The following is a 16,782-nucleotide window of genomic DNA, read 5'->3' on the forward strand; positions in this document are numbered from 1 at the left end:
TAGGTTTGATATATTTATATTATATATTCATGGACTGCATTGGAATAAAACATTTTGAATTTTATATTGGATATGAAAAAGCAAAGGTGTCAAGCTGGGAAAGTGCTTTGAAAATAACAAAGGACTTTATGTGAGATTGTTTGAGGTCATTTTATCTGCTGTTCTTGACAGTATTTAAATACCTCCTTTCAATTTGAAATGCCTTTGCTTGTCACTCACAGAAATCAGAGGTGCAGACTGGCAGGGCAGCTGGGCACACACCATGGGGGGATACGTGCAGAAAGAAGCACTCTGATTTTTTGAGATCTCCAAAGCTAGGGTTATACCTCTGCCCGCAACCCCTATGTGTCAGAAGGTGTCAACTCAGCCTGGAGAAGCAGCAAGCCACGTTCTCATGAGAGAGGACAGAACTACGAGCCAGGCCGACTTCCCTGAGCAGATCACCCCTTGGAGTGGGACAAGAGATGGCTTTACACCTCAGGTGTGCAACAACTCAGCAGAAATTCAGAACATGAAGCTGAATTTACAGTGCAATAACTTCAGTGATGCCACAGATTCGTGGGACTAATTCTGAATTACTTTGCTTAGGTGCTCTAGTAATAGCAGCATAGGTAAATAATGTATGTATTTAGTCCACATGCCACTGCTAACATCTGAAAAAATTACAGCCATGCAGTGTAACGAAGCCAGTATTTCTGTGCACCCCACACAATGCTGTATCCTACAGACTGCTCCCCTGTGTTTCAACCCAAAAGGGCTGCACTGCTGTCTCAGTACAGGCATGGAGATGAGACAGGACGAGGGACCACAGCTCTGCACAAACACATGGAGCCAGAAGATAAAAGGGAAGAGCTGAATACTAGATGAAATGCAAGTTTCATGTAAATGATCACTTACAGAGGCCTAATAAATGATTCTGTGCAAGGCGTTGTCAGAGATTCTCCTCTGCCATTTTTTGTTTTGAATTTGTATTTAGAAGCCTTTCTCCCATGGAAGATAATGCTCAGGGTTTAAAATTTGTATTAATCTGTCACAACATTCATCTGTCACTCTACAGAAGTGTTTTTTGTTTGTTTGTTTGTTTCTTAATAAAGCGTCTTTTCCTCTTTTTAATGTGTTGACTTACCAGAATGGAGTATTTAGGATAAGCAGTGCTGCATAGGATGGGACGGACAGCATGTAGAAAGGCTGCTTTCTAAATAATATGTTCTCTTCCAATTCAATCAACAGATCAGTTGTAGAGCTTCTGCATTACTCTGGCTGGGGACTGAGCAGGGTCTTTGCTGCAAATGCCTCAGGTCCCAAGGACGGGTTTTATTTCCAGAACAAAGGAGGACTCAACTGGAGACAGAGGCTTTACTGGCAGACACCCACACACCCTTTTCAGTGTTTTTTCTCTTCTGACTGGGTTGGGGGTACTACTCTAAAGAATTTATGAGTTGCTCCCTTCTGACAGCATCTGCTGGATCCCCTCACACTCATGTCCCTGCTCTGCTCTCCATCCCAGCATCTGACTGGAGGCCATCACCTTGCCCACTCCACCTCCTTGTCCAACACAACTGTGAGAATCCCCATGTGAGATCAAGCTGTGTGCTAAGAGACGCATGGCCATCATCTCTGTGCTGCTACCTCTGCTTGGAGCATGGACAGGGAGGGGACAATACAGAAAAGCACTGCAGAACAAGAGTGCAGAGGGTGCCGAGCGAATCCCCACATTTTCTGCTGTGGCTGCCCTCAATAGCTTCCTGGGAGAACTGCTTGCCCAGGGACTGACTTGAGTTTGCACATCTGAGCCCCTGTGGTCACAGAAGACACATTCTCTCACTTTGCACTTGATGAATGCTTAGTCTGAGCTTACTCTACATCGTGACCTATCCAGAATGGCATTGGGTTACTGCACCACGATCAGTTTTTTCAGTTCCTCTTGTTCACCCTGCGCCTACATATTTTCCACTATTCTTTCCTTCTGTTTTTTTTCTTTCCATCAAAATACCTGGAAACATAACACAAAGTTTTTCCTGCTGCTAAATACAAATACTTTCTTTGCTAACTTCCACTTGAATCTCACTTTGAATGGAACGATGGCTTTATATATAACATTTCAAATACGGCCCATGATTTTTGTGTTGATAACAAGTTAAAGATCTGGTAGTCCCACCTGTTTGAGTTCTGATTTCCTCGTAGCTCTGGTCAAAATAGGGGGAAAACTCTCTGTGAAAAGACAGAGGATGTGAGGATGCTTCTGGATTACTCACAAAAAAAAGTCTGAGGCTTGGTTCTTGTTACCATTCTCTCCAGTGGAAATATTGAGTGACTCCAATAAAAACAGCAGAGCTGCAGCAGCACAGAAGAGACAAATCGAGGTGGAGATTTTGGAATACACTGTTCTGTTGTTGTTGTTTGTTTGTAGTTTGTTTAAGCAGCTAGCTTAAGTAAGAAAGTAGAGCAGAAGTTCAGATTATGAACTTTGATTGCTCATGGTTGATTCAATATTTTTAATCAAGTTTGTAAAGGTTTCCTTCCATCAAAAATAGTTCTTTTTGATTAATCAATAGAATTTGATATTTTCTCCATGGAGCACACAAAGCAGTATACTCCATTGCCAGTTATTTACAGACAGCTTCGCAGCACACAATAGAACAATTATTTTCTAAGTAGAAGAACTGTGATCAGAAACATTAATAAACCACTTAATAGTGTAGCGTCCTTTTCTTCCTTTAAAAAGGCACAATAAGGACATATCAAGCCATTTTTCATATAATCTGCATAATTTCAAAATGACACATTCAGGGAAACAGACTTGTCCTAAATGCCCTTCTTCACATTTACATCTGGAGCAGCTGCAGTAGCAGCTCTGTTGGGCTTGATTTTATTCAGTGCTGCAGGATCAACATAAAATCTGGGCTGAAAATTAAAGGGAGTAAATGTACCCCTGACAGTCAAGAGAATGATTTTGGTCCAAGAGTATTTCTGGCCAGAACTCGCTTTCAAAAGCAGCTTTGTCATTTGTGCCTGGCCTAGTCCCAATAAATGCTATTATGATTTGTTACATTTTCTATAGAATCAGGAGACCATTTATTAGCCCCACGGTATTGTATTGAGCTTCAATTATGTAATAGTCATTATTCTGCTGAATATCCAAAGCTTTGTAAGAAAGTTTTCGCTCTGGAAAGAAATGTACAAGATTCTCAAATGATTTTGAGGAAGATCAAACTCCCTCTTTTTTGCTAGTTGAAAGAGGAAAGGTCCCTTCTTGGTGTAAATCATGAATAATTTGAATAGACTTTTTTCTAAAGAAAAACTCCTTTTTCTTTGAAAGCCATTGATAGCTTGGGATTCAAGCGAAAGAGAATAAAAGAAGAAATAATGGCTTCTTCCTAGAAGAGAACATGATAGGTATGCCTCCAAATTAGTGAGATTTTAATTTAATTATAACAGAGGCACGTGTGCGTGTGTGAGTGATTTGAGTGCTTATAAAGTGAGGAACGAGGGTCTCTCCCATCTCTAACCTGGGTGAGGAGGGGGGCAGGTCCTCAGCCAGTGCCAGGTCTTCTGGGGCCCCCTCGATGGAGGTTCTACAGCCAACAAAAGTCACAGATGTGCCCTCCAGTTCCACTTGCTCATTTAGCTGCCCACTAGCTTCTACAGTGCAAACTACTGATACCTAATCAAATTCCAGAGGCCTTCCATTTCCAGTCGGTATGAGCTACCCTCATCTCCCAGACTTGTAGACAGCTACTACAAAATAATAGTTACCTGGCATCGTCTTCTATCATCCCTCAGTGTTTCTTTAAAAAATAAACAACCCAAAACATTGACTTTAAAAAGCACTGACATCAAAATAAAACTGGATCATCTCCAAGCAACTGTCCCCTTCACAAACCATTTATCTGATGAAGGCTTCAGCTTCCAGTTCTCAGAGGAAGACTTGTTCATGTGTGAATGCTCCCCGCTCTCTGCTGACAGCCGGACACCGTGATCCTGTAACAACCAAACACCAGGTACAGTCAGTCCAGGTGCTGTCTCTGATTTTTTTTTCAGCTAATAACTAACACAGCACACACAGCTCACACACAACTTATAGACACAACAGCTGCTCTGCCTCAGAGTAGCAAAACCAATTATTCCCTGGTATTCTCAGGAAATGGAAGGGAAATGTTCTCAAGACTGACAGATTTCTGAAATGATCTTTCTTGAACGTATGCTCAGTTTAGCTGGTATTTCAGTGAAATGACTGTAGCTTTATACCAGCTGAAGGGAAAGCAGAAAGTAAATCAACAAGCTTTCTTTTAGACAGACTTCAGTACCTCAAAAATTCACAGCTAACAGAAATTTACTACCAAGGTTGCACTCCTATTACAAAAACAACCATTTCAAACACCACTGTACAACATGACGTGACTACAGCTACCACATAGCAATGGCTCACAAGTATGTTTACCCCTCTGAGAGAGCAACTGAGAATAAAACAGGTAGTAACACAGTTTGGCCACAACCACGTTATTCCCTGGTTATTTTTGCAGTGTGAGTTATAAATGGATCAGACACATATGCATTTCATTCACTAATTTCAATCCAAGCACTATGTGTGTCCTTATTTTTCCTAAGGGAAAAGAAGTTGTGTATCTATTTTATCCAAAAATAAGAAAAAGGGGGAAAAAAAAAAAAAAGAAGGAAAAAAAAAAAAAGGAGAATTGGAGTAAAAGGCATTTTCAAGCTGCACATTTATTGGATCAAAGAAAATAAGGCATCGAGCCAGAATCTAATCTTGTCTGCCACTATGTAAACGATGAGTAAGTCTGTTCGGGTCAACAGAGCAACAGCAGAGTCACATGAGTCACAGCACACTTCTCTTTGAAAAGATTTCTCCATGGCTAAATATACTATTGCAATTGCTTCAAGAAAAGCTCTGCGTCAAAGTCTAATAAATGCTGGCAGTGATGCTGAGCTCTGAGCAGTCATAAAGCCAAGAGGATGATCAAGAATTAACAAGTGGACTTAAAAATCTACTGAACAAAATGGAACTTTTTCTGCCTGAGAACTGAAGTATCAGAACTTCGGAAATGAAAATCATGACCTAATTTTTCCATTACCTACACTTATTCACCTTTCAAAGGGATCTGAAGAGAAAAAGTAGAAAGGGAAAGAATTTTTTTCAGGATTCAAATGCAGAAAATACACTGAAATCACTAGACCGAGTTTATATAAGTTACAACTCAGCTATGCAACAACATGGAGTTTGTTCCATGATCATTTTAAGCAGCCTGTCCCTAATAAAAGCCTTGCTCCTCCCAGGAACAAGTGTTAAACAAGCCTATCCATTCTGCTAACTGTGAGCAGGAACAGCCAAACCAAGAAAACCAATCCAGCACACCGCCCCGTCTGTGATCTAGCAAAACGGTAATTCTAATGAATACCTCCTTTATCTCCATCTGATAGACACAGTGCTGAATCTGGAAAAATGAGAGCTCACTAAACCATAAAAGAGATGCCCTTTGGTCTTTTCTTTTTCTTCAATGAGATCATAATTTAGTACTATTACAATTATAGTTTTAGGTAACCAAAATTACTTATCAACTGTGGGTTTGCATTTCCTATCAACAACGTACTGAATTAGAACTGAGTTATGAATTTCTCTTCTACCTAGCCTTTTCTTTGGGAACCTGATTAAATGCGTATTATTTCTTCTTAAGTGGTTTTACAGGTCGTTTATCTTAGATTTATGAGTATCAACCTACTTTAGGAGGTATTAGATAGCTTTAACGTTTGACACGTATTCTCTAAATCATTTACAGTGCTCTCCATTTGCACTAGATGATCAGTAATCTTCTCAATATTAGGTTTTATTGACAATGCACCATAGAGAGTTCTTATTATATGATAATGATTTAAGATAGGTGTAAGACAACGAACTAATAAATTCAAAAGCTTATTTTTGATTGTTGACAGAGAGCTGAGGAATAATGTGCATCCATCTAAATCACAATGTTTCTCAATAATGTAAAACACATACATGTTTAACCCGACAGGAGCACGGCACAAGGATTTACAAACAGATCCACATTCCTGCTTTGAGACTAATGGCCTCATGCTCAAAGTGCTGTATTTACTCAGAAAAATCCCCCTGTGGATGTGAGAGTCCACCAGCATGTGGAAGTACCCATGCCTGTCCCACACATTGAGAGTGTGGGAAGAGATGCAGTGGAGATGAGCAAAGGCTAAGCCTGGTTCTCTGATTCCTGAGCGCTGGGCCATGCCTCCCTGCACCCAGCTCATGGCAGGCTGCTGCTGTCCAAGCCCAAGCATGCCCATGTTACAGTTGAGTCACGCCAAGGTAAATATGCCCATTGAGATCAAGAAGAATTCTGCCAGAGTAAGAAGTAAGCCTGGAGATTAAGATCTTAAAAAATTAGTCCCATTCTTTATGTTTGAGAGACAATATCCAGAAGGTGTTATATATGACAAAGACATACCTTCATATGGCACTACACAATCATTTCATAGAAATAGTGGCACTGACAGCAACTGAATTCAATTGGATAATTAATTCAACTACGTCCATAGAATATCAGCCCCTGTATCCAGATCACTCACAAAAAATTGGAGTAGAATTAAAAAAGAAAAGCAGAAGTATTTGGTGGCAAATGAGTATCTCTCAGCAGAACTAAAGTCTCATCTGCAATCCTGGAATCCAAAGGTAGGTCTTTGAAATGTAGTCAAGAGATGTGTATTAGTCCTGCTTTTACAGTACATCATTGGAAATGACTTCTGGGGCACTGAAGCTGCCTGAACTGGCAGTTTGTTAAATTGAACTGTGACATCCCAAAAAAGAAAGGAAAAAAAAGAAAGAAAGAAAGAAAAAAGAGTGGAAAGATCTCAAATCAAAAAGAAAACACAATCTGAACCCTGCTTTTATACAACAAGTGAAAAATTGTGCTAGTGGCAAAATTGTCACGTGGCAATTACACATGACTGTGAATGTGAACTGTAAGGAAGTATGGTACAGCTTGCTTTGCCTTACCTTGCTCATTCAGAAAACAAACCCCAAACCCTTACTCAGACTAAAGACTTGGCAGACACACTCAGCTGCTTACAAATGATTTAGGAGCAGTGAACACTGAGAACTCAACTCCAATCAAAATAAAAGACAGAGCTCAGTGCAGCACAGTAAGCATCACTTTCATGTTGATTTGGTAAAACCAAGCACAGATTTACTGATAGAAGGGATGGGAGAAAAAACAACAAAAAAGACCTCCTCAAATCCCAGTGCAGTAGGAACAATTCAGGCCTTGAGATAAGGCAGTGTCCCAGACCTCCTATTTAATAACACCTTAGCAGACGAGTTACTACGAGTTACTGTGAAATAGCAGAAACATCACACACTCTATTTTTCTTACCAACAGAGCTAAGAGCATTCTGCAAGGCAGTATCTACATTTTTGTCTGCTTGTTTCATTCACTCAGTTCCTAAATCAGCAAAATTTAGCAATCTTCAGTATCTCTCAGTGATGAGTGAAATTTCTTTCACTACTGTGAAGGAGGGAGGAGGTCAATAAGGCTTGGGAAAATTTGCTAGTATGATCCATAATGTGAATTTGGCAGAAAAGAATTGAGAACATTTCTTTGGAAAACAATCAAAGGGCAAAATTTTCCCCTTGGAGCTGCATGGTAATTCATGACTTATATGCTCCAAAGGAACTTGTGACTTTGATGATTAGGGTAGCAAAATATCCAGTGTCTGCCTGACAGACCAAACACAGTGGTTTTTCCTCTCCCTGTATTTCTCTGTTCAGGTAGGGTCTCATGTGTCTATTAACACACAGATAAAGACTGAACGATGCATCTCTGTTCAGGAAGGTTATAATCTGGGTTAGGTATGGCACAAGAAGAAATGTAAAAAGTACCAGGGCCAGTGGCAGAAATTTAGGCTCAGCCTAGCAGAGAGTGATGCACGCTTACTCTTACCTGGATCTTGGTTGCTCCTTGGGTACATGAAGCATCAGCAACTTTGTGGCTCACCGCTCACACCACCTGCAAACGCACAAGTGACTGATAAAACTGAGGAACTGTACAGCCTCTGGGACAAGTTATCTCAAGCCTCCTGAATCCATTAAGGCTCGTGTTACTCAATACAAACATTAAAGTATGGAACCTGCTGCTATGGAATAGTATGGCGGCCAGGAGTACACCTGGGTTCAGAAAAAGCCCCATTCCCATAGCTTTCCCTAAGCATCTCTCCTAAACAATGACAAAGAAAGGAGCCTGTGAGATTTGGATCCAAACATGACAATTCTTACACTATGATGAGTGCAATCATAAAAACAGACTGTTTAGACATGAACTGGAGTTTAAAAGCTCAAATTTTAAGAAAAAGTTGTATGATACATCTTCAGAAAGGGTCAAAATAGAGCTCAATTACAGATCTGATTTTTTCACAGACTCACCTAAGTGGAGGGACACAAAATCCCGAGACCTTCTTTGCAGTCACTGCAGGTACTGGCTCATCCAGAGGATTCTTCAAAGCACTTCTAGAACCTCGCACCCTGAATCACCATCCACACCAGCACTCCACATCGACACAACTCCAATAGCCTTTTTTTTCAATGACAGAGAAGTACTACACTCATTTAAGGAGAATGACTTCAATGGAACATTCTCCCTCGGAGCCGCTGTGTCCTGCCAGAACACAGTTCGCCCCTCTTGCTCCCCCTGTCCCACCTTGCCAGGACACTTACAGCAGCTGACCCTTCCCTTTTTGTACCAGCACACCTAGCCAATGCTACAAGTGCAGAACTCTGTGTAACCAGAAAGCCCATACTTAATGCCGTCTTTGCTGTGTCAGTGACAGTGCAAGCTTTAAAGCAGCGGGCCACTAATTCTACTGCGTAAAAAGCCAAGCTGCTTCCACCCTGCAAATATTTTATATTCTGTTCCTTCTGCAGTATTACTAATTCCAATTTCTGTTTAATGTTCTGCATTTGAATGGGACTCCCAATTATGTGAGTCACTGCAACTATCCTTTGATTACTTCTTTTTCTTTCTCTTTTTTTCTGTCAGGAACATGTAATCTGAATCCATAACTGCCGGAGTTTGAAGCTTGCTCTGCACACTTGAAGTGCCATGACAAAGTGGGTTGAAATGTTACATACAGTTTCGAGTTGCTCGTGGCAAGCACTGCTGCCTGAGTGTTTTGTCATTGCTGTCACTTCCTTGCAAATTATGGCAGAGAGGTGGAGGTGATCTCACCTTCAGCACAACCCCTGCCTACACCAGCAGGCCAGAGAAAGATGTGGTTGCACACACTGTGGCAGGGGCAGCTATAACACCATCCTAAAATGAGGGGAAGTTAGAGGAGAGAGGGTGAGTTGCCCACTTACCTGCAGTATCTTTCACCTTCAGGATGGCACATCACACTGATCAGTGCTAATGAGAGTATAAACATCCCTTTTCAAATACCACTACACCTACATGCATTAGCTGTGAATTCTTTACGAGTCTCGGTATGCATGTAAGCCATGCTGAAGCTTACCTGTCATATCCACGTTGCCATAAACAGCAGCAAGCTGAGGAGGAGAGGGTACGGTCCACATTCACATCCTTTCCTTTGAGCAGTTTCTTCTACACAGAAGAAACTTCTTCTACACATTTCTTCTGAAATTTCTGGATGACGGTCTGGGATCAAACCCACACTACAGAGGCTCTATACAGCAGAAGTAGCATCAGAGCACACTCTTTCACAGTGGCTTGTGTAAATTTCACCAGAATGAGAGTGATATCATGGGAATGGCAGTGGCACAGGTGCCCAGAGAAGCTGTGGATGCCCCATCACTGGAGCTGTTCAAGGACAGGCTGGATGGGGCCCTGGGCAGCTTCATCTACTGGGTGGCAACCAGCCCATGGAGGGGGGTTGGATCTAAATGGGCTTTAAGGACCCAAGCCATTCTGTGATTCTATGAATTCCTCGTCGGGAGAGTCCAAGCACCTTATAGGATTAAGAGGCAGAAATAGGAACTGAGAAAGTTTAAAACATATCACTTGGGGAAATGAAACAAAACAAAGCCAACAAACGATGACAAAAAACCAACCAAACAAAAGCCAACAAAATCCCACAACGTTAGTCTATAATACAAAGAAGTTTTGTGTTACGCAGTATGAATTGAAAACCAAATCCCTCAATGAAAATAATACACTACTCACTGAATAAATCCTTTCAAATAAGTACAATGCCCACACCTGCATAAATGCGTTTTGGTGGTTAACTGAATCATGTGCTTAAAAGTCTGATTTAAATGGACAAATGCTGACTCTGCGCACATTTTGTGGTCATGTTGGCAGTGTAGGTTATTGAAGAAAATGTCTTTTTCTCACTTGTGAAAAGCTAAATTTACAGCCTACGCACAATGCTTTTCTGGGAAAGCAAATTTTCTAGGAATGTCAGTTACAATTTTAGGAAGGAAACAATGTGGTAATTTTAAAATTCAAATTAGGTATTGGTGCAGGGAAAGAGAAGAGAAGCTTGAGAGCTGAGTTGTGGCAAAATACCATGGAACAGGTGAAAAAAACACGTTTTCTCTTTTAGCCTCCTTTCTCATCTCTTTTCACGCCAGCTTCTTATTTGAATAACTGCTTTCCATCTTTGCGAAACTTCCATCCTCTGTCAGTGTAGTGCAGGAAAGTACTGCTAGAAAAGCTTTTCTTTTACTAGAAGATAATTACTAGTTGTTCACTATCTCATTACAAAATCCTTGCAGAGACCAGGATTTTACCATGCAGATGCTAAAAATCATCAATATTATACCTTACATAGGAAAAACTATAATGTTTCTTTTACTCACTTTCCCCTGGAAAACCTCCACTTATTTGGCAGGTATGGCAGAGTGCAACACACCTTTTCTACAACATCTGCCTGATTTGCAGGGTGGGAGCCTGTTAAGAACTACATTAGGCATGTATATATTGCAAAGAACTCTGTCACATCAACAGTGTAACAAAAATTGAAAATTATTATGCCACAGCCTCAATTTTTGGTAGGTCCCAGAAATGACAGTATACTTATTTTTAGAGACGACTATAGCAGTAACTCAACATGACACGGGAGACTTTAAAAACAGCAAGTCTGATTTAAACCAATGGAAAAGCCAGGAATACAGACTGGAGACTGTACTTAATGCACCATATTGGATCTGAACATTTTGTTCCTACCCATCTATCCAAAGCATGACGTTTTGCATTTCATATTAACATTCTGAAGACATGAAAGGATTCTTCAAACCGATGTTCGTATGCCATGTCAGAGCACGTACTCCGACTGCTCAGAGGGCTGTCATGTCCACCTTTTAATCACATCCCCACCTTCACCTTCGCCTTCCGACCATCCCTCCTCCTATTCCCCCAAAAAACCCTGGGGCTGTTTTTATTGGTAGCACTATTTCAGCAGGAAGGGCTCTACAAATATCATTAGCTCAGCAGGAAGAGAGCTACAAATACAGTTTGTGGGATTTGAACTCCACTTTGGATTTCTGCAGCACGTCAGCTGTTATGCATATGTACTAAGAGTAAATGCTAACAAATCATTGCAGTAATACTTGATGTTTATATACAAATTCTCATCTTCAAAGCACTTCAAAATTTCCCAGTTGTACAAAATCTGGGAGAGGGAGGAAGAGATACAGGCAAGAGCCTTTCTTTAGCATTGGTCTTAACACGATCATCGTTAGTCCCTTTATGCTTCGCCACATAGAAAGAATTTTGCACGCTGCAAATTTGACTGAAGTGCTGAATTGCCAATAACATTTTCAGCAAAAACTTTAAAAAATAATTCCCCCTCCATACAGATGGCTCTTTTCAGGAATTCTGTTCTTACCTTTGAGTTCAAAACTAGGGAAACCTGTGATATGAGCATAATGCTCTGGGAAATTAATTTATGTATCAAAATAAAGGACATCTTGATTTCAGAAAATCTTCATGACCAAAAAAAATATATCAAAAAAAATCATGTTCCAAAGCAATAAAGGAACATAGAACATAATATTGAATCTTAGATACTTAGGTACTGATTTTTATAGGGTAAACTAGTAATTCCTCATGAATTATTTCAGTGTTCCAATGGGAAATGAGCTTTTGTAGCTGAAAGAAAGCACGTATTAACGTGTTGGCCAACGCTGGATAGGAAAATGAAGAAAACTGGAAGTGCGTTGTTACAGAGCCCACTTCTCCTGATCACATAGCAATAGAAGGATTTTCCTCAATGTGTCAGACCAAGTACAATATTCTGCCCGCTGAACGTTTCAAACAATTGCTTTACGAGAGTTCAGCGCCCACATCTGACATGTCCTCTAAAGACTATTTCCAGGCTATTGGCACCCAAATGCAGCTAGTGGGTACTGCCCTGAGTGTTGGAGATCCTTCTGGCGAACAACGTGCAGGCAATGCCCCCTCCTGGCTGTGCAGGGCAGGCAGCAGCAAACAAGGCCTCCAGGTACGCTATTTCAGGGTGGTTTGGTTTTTTGCCTGGGATGGATCAGGCTTGCAACCCTTTTTCATCATCATCTTTAAAATGGGCATGAAGTGAAAAAAAAGCCTAACGTTTTACTTAATGAGAAACAAATATGAAATTGTCATTAATGTAACATATTTCTCGAATATTCCATTAGACATCTGAGCCAGCCTTCCCACTTGAAAGCATGATTTGTATTCAACAAGTTTTCTAGGGCACAGAGTTTTGTAACGTAACATTTTGTAGAGTCTATGGTTTTGAAACATAGACATTAAAGCAGTTCTTCTTATGTCATTTACGCTACAGTGAGATTCCTCTTGTGTTTAAAGCATTTCTGTGTCTAAGAAAATAAGGAAGCATGTTAGCATGCAGAGGGGTGGGAAATGCATTCTCAGATGAAAGGTTACATGCATTCCAGAAAACATTCCAAGGCAATCAAAAGGCAGTCTTTGTGGGACAACTGTGAAAGTGCCAAATCCTCTTTTACACTATTTTACTTTGGTGGAAGTAAAAAAAAAGAAATAAATTAGTTTGAAAGCTTAGGAAGTAATTTAAAATGAAATGAAAAATATTGCTGATGAATAACTATCGTGGAAAGTGTTCAATTACACGTAATTAAATTCTCTCCTTATTTTATCTGCAGTACCTCAAATGATGTTTTCTCTGTGTGTATTCTCCTTCTAGCAAAGTATCCTGAAAAAGCAGATACTGTTAAATATTTCACAACTGGAAGAAAGAAAGAGAATGAAACTAGAGAGATTTTTTTTTTTTTTTAAATTAAGACTTCCCTTCAGAAATAAACTCAACATCAACATGCTTGAATTGCATATCCTTCTGTTTACAGCCTCCCACTTAAGTCTAAGCTAAACAACAACATTGGCAGAACAGAGTAAATTTGAGGAACTGAAATGAACTATTTCTAGGTAACAGTTAAGCAAAGCATTTTCCTGTGCACCAAAATAATGACGTTTGGCACATCACCCGCCAAACCTCAGCTTCTGAAAAATACAACATCACCTTTCTCATTGGGCTAGTTAAGATCTTTTAATTTTTCTGTCCTCAAAGTTTAAGCTTCTCACATTTGCTGCTTTTCACTTAAGTCTTCCTGTAAAGAAAATCAGAAGAAAAAAAAAGTGATTATGCTGGACGTATCTTTGGCTGCACATTGTCTTTGTGGTTTTGACACAGTGCGGTGCAGTAAGACAGACATTATCCTACCCACCCTTGTGTTCTGCAGACATAACGGTGTTTCAGCCTGTACTTATGTGATAACACTTTATTGAACTACTGTGTGCGACCCCAAAGTGTGGTATGTGTGCCGTGGACAGGAAGTGATCTGGGACAGCCATTTCTCATATACCCTTGTCTTGGGAGATAGGCTCATTTGCCTGTATTCTCAGACAGCCTTTACCAATAAACACCAAATCAGAAAAATTGCTTTGGGATTTGGTTGTTTGCACTGTTTTCCTTTGCTGCAGATGTTTGTTCTCTAGTGTAATACATTTTATTGAAACTGCTGGAATTAGAAAGCATTACTGAAAATGAACAATAAGAAACATATTCCTGTGTTGTTGCTTGTCTTTCTTAATTACAAACACAATTATGAATGTGTATCATATTCTGGAAGTCCAGACTGCCGTAGATTCTGAGCGCTTAATTTGCAATGCAATATTTGTGGGGGAAGGTACAAAGGTTCTAAGATATTTTAGGGAAATCTGTGGTAGTGATAAAGTGTAGCCATCCTTGATTTGATAGCATTTAGAAATGTGGGATCACTAGAACGAAGACCACAAATATCAGAGTTTTACGGGGAATTTATGTGTATTTTTCAGTATCAGCATACATCACTTCAGAGACAAGAGAAATAGGAGTGAAATGAGACAGTCCTTCCAAGAACAGTGAAAGTTGTTGACACAACTGGAAATGGCTCAAAAGTCCTTCAAAGGCTCCACAAAATCTGATCCTGAGTGTAGAGATATATTCTCAATGTGTTTCATATAATTTTGATACAGTAAATGGATATGGCCCAGAAAAGCTTGCAGTAACTTGCCACATTAGGAATGTTTTGGCTTGTGCATCCTGGAAATCTCTGCTATTACTTATTAATGCATTTCTCTAATTTCTGCAGGTTTTGTAAAGAAGAAAAGCTCTTAGCAGTGATGTTAATGAAATCAAGGTCAGGTGAAAATCATACATTTTGTTTGTTCTGCAGGACAGGAATAATACAACACTGGCTAGGTTCTCTCTCATTTATAGAGACACACTGAAAGTGAATGTGAAATCAAGTAGGTAGGTCTAATGATGGTATCATTGTTGCAAGTGATATTCCCGGTTCATATATAATCCATATATATCCATGTGAACACTATTTCCAGATAATATTATATATTTAATACATTTCTGCTCAGCCTACAGTGTTCATTGTACTCTATCTAAAACTGTAACAACAAATGAAGTTTAAAGTCTTTAATGCCACCTGGTAGCTGAAATAAACACACATAACATTTCCATGGTCTAGCCACATTCTAGTTGGTTCACTTTCAATAATTTCATATGCTGGAGGGAGCAGTTTACAAAATAACAATGGTCTACTCTGCTGGCTTTCCAGAAGTTTCAATTTACAGACCTCCCTACAGAAAAGCATGTTACCATGCCACAATTTAAGTCCACTGACAATAACTTACTTGCCTTTCATGAACCCTAAAGAAGTAACTCACAGACTCCTCGGAGTCTGCAAACCATGTACTGGAACCTGATCCATTACATTAAGACAGCCCTTGAACACTTACGCACCAACCAACCAAGGTCTAGAACTGGCATGAGTCTGTTACTTCTCGTATGGATTGCTGGATGTGTAACATAGGGGCATCTAACCACTTATATATTAATTACATATTGCATATGCTCCATCCCAGCAGCTGATCCTGAACTCTGGAAAAGGAATGTTATCACTGACATCTCCCAGAGCAGGATTTGGCCCATGTTTCTTAACACATGGTGATGCTGAAGATGTATGTTGTTATATTACTGAATATTTTTTATCTTATCACATGTAAGCTGACTAAACTAGGAGCTATTTATAGAGGCTAATTCACATTCTTATGGCATATGGATGTGCTTTTTGCCAGCTTTAGCATGAATACAGTTTATATTCATTAAAGCTGAGCTAGTTAATTACCATAGAATTAGCGAAAAGCTTTTTTACCAGTAGTACCTCAAGGTTGCCAATAATTTCATTCGGAAGGACTGCGGGCTTCTGATCTTCACAAGTGAAACCAGCCACAGCACCTGCCTCGAAGGACTCTGCCTCCGGGCTGGGCTCTCCCAGGAGATCTTCTTGATCAGACCCCTAGCAGTAACCAACCATAAGAAATATGTGAGTTAGAACATCCTCCCATTTTTCTGCAGGACCAGTGTCAGCTCAAAGACATGCAACAATACACAAAGCTTGCTTCTGAGAACTTCACAGACAGTATCACTCCCAGGCCAGGCAGATGCTGAGGTTATGAAGCTGCATGGGATGAGAGCCCAGAGGTGCTGACTCAAATAAACGTCCTCCTCTGCTGACTGGCTAATGCAATAAAAGCAATTTCATTCAAGCACTTATTATAGAAGTAAATGCATTCTGAAGAAAATAGTACTGGGCACCAAAGGAAATAAGCACAGTAGGAGATTCACAGAATAATAGCTGGGGAAAATAAAAAAAGGGAACAAAACTTCATACCTTAGGTTCCATATCTGCAGCTGTTGATGACGCTAAGAGTGATGCATAGATATCAGAAGATGTACCATCCTCAGATGGAGCAGGGAAGGGGGTAACTGCAGGTGGAGCAACTTCAACCACACACTGCCAGTATTAAAAAAAAAAAAAAAAAAAAAAAAAAAAAAAAAAGTAATTCAGGTTTAATTATTGCTTGGCAAATTGCAAAAATAATATATTTTTGTGTGTGTGTTACTCTCCAGGTGCTAAGAACTGGAAAGCATACCAAAAATGATTATAGATCAACTTTAATTTCTAGCTGCATCTCAAGAGAACATGTTTATAACACTTGGAAAGAACATATGATTTTCATAATTTCATAACACTACAGCTTCTTACTCATATGGATAATTACTTTCAGAAAACAGTGCTTAGGTAATGTGCAGTCTTCACAATGCAAATTTCACTTCTGAACAGGGATCTTGTTTTTTGGAATCAAGGACCCTTCTGACCTTCAGAAAAGGCTCTCCAGACATTCAATGACAAGAGCGTGCTGCAGTAAAGATGTAGTTACACTGCATCAAACA

The 16,782-nt window shown here is 39.9% G+C and overlaps 2 protein-coding genes across 11 annotated transcripts in view; both read right to left on the reverse strand.

Moving 5' to 3' along the window:
• ARID5B (AT-rich interaction domain 5B) overlaps positions 1-11,392 on the reverse strand; it is a 143,786-nt gene extending 132,394 nt beyond the window's left edge. The window contains exons 1-2 of the mRNA XM_040702376.2: positions 7,965-11,392; positions 3,884-3,981 (exon numbers count right to left, since the gene is read on the reverse strand). The gene's annotated coding sequence lies outside the window, so the exon portion shown is untranslated. The remainder of the gene's footprint in view (positions 1-3,883; positions 3,982-7,964) is intronic.
• A 2,125-nt stretch (positions 11,393-13,517) lies between these two features.
• CABCOCO1 (ciliary associated calcium binding coiled-coil 1) overlaps positions 13,518-16,782 on the reverse strand; it is a 220,722-nt gene continuing 217,457 nt past the window's right edge. For 8 of the 10 annotated variants that reach the window (XM_046943256.1, XM_046943260.1, XM_015288138.4 and 5 more), the window contains 3 exons: positions 16,220-16,342; positions 15,701-15,844; positions 13,518-13,600 (listed from right to left, as the gene is read on the reverse strand). In XM_046943256.1, the coding sequence (XP_046799212.1) occupies positions 13,571-13,600; positions 15,701-15,844; positions 16,220-16,342 (297 nt within the window). In that variant the 3' untranslated portion in view covers positions 13,518-13,570. The remainder of the gene's footprint in view (positions 13,601-15,700; positions 15,845-16,219; positions 16,343-16,782) is intronic. The other 2 variants (XM_046943262.1, XM_421543.7) reach the window with 1 other exon arrangement.

This window comes from Gallus gallus, chromosome 6 (assembly GCF_016699485.2).
Source record: "Gallus gallus isolate bGalGal1 chromosome 6, bGalGal1.mat.broiler.GRCg7b, whole genome shotgun sequence".
NCBI classification, from domain to species: Eukaryota; Metazoa; Chordata; class Aves; order Galliformes; family Phasianidae; genus Gallus; species Gallus gallus.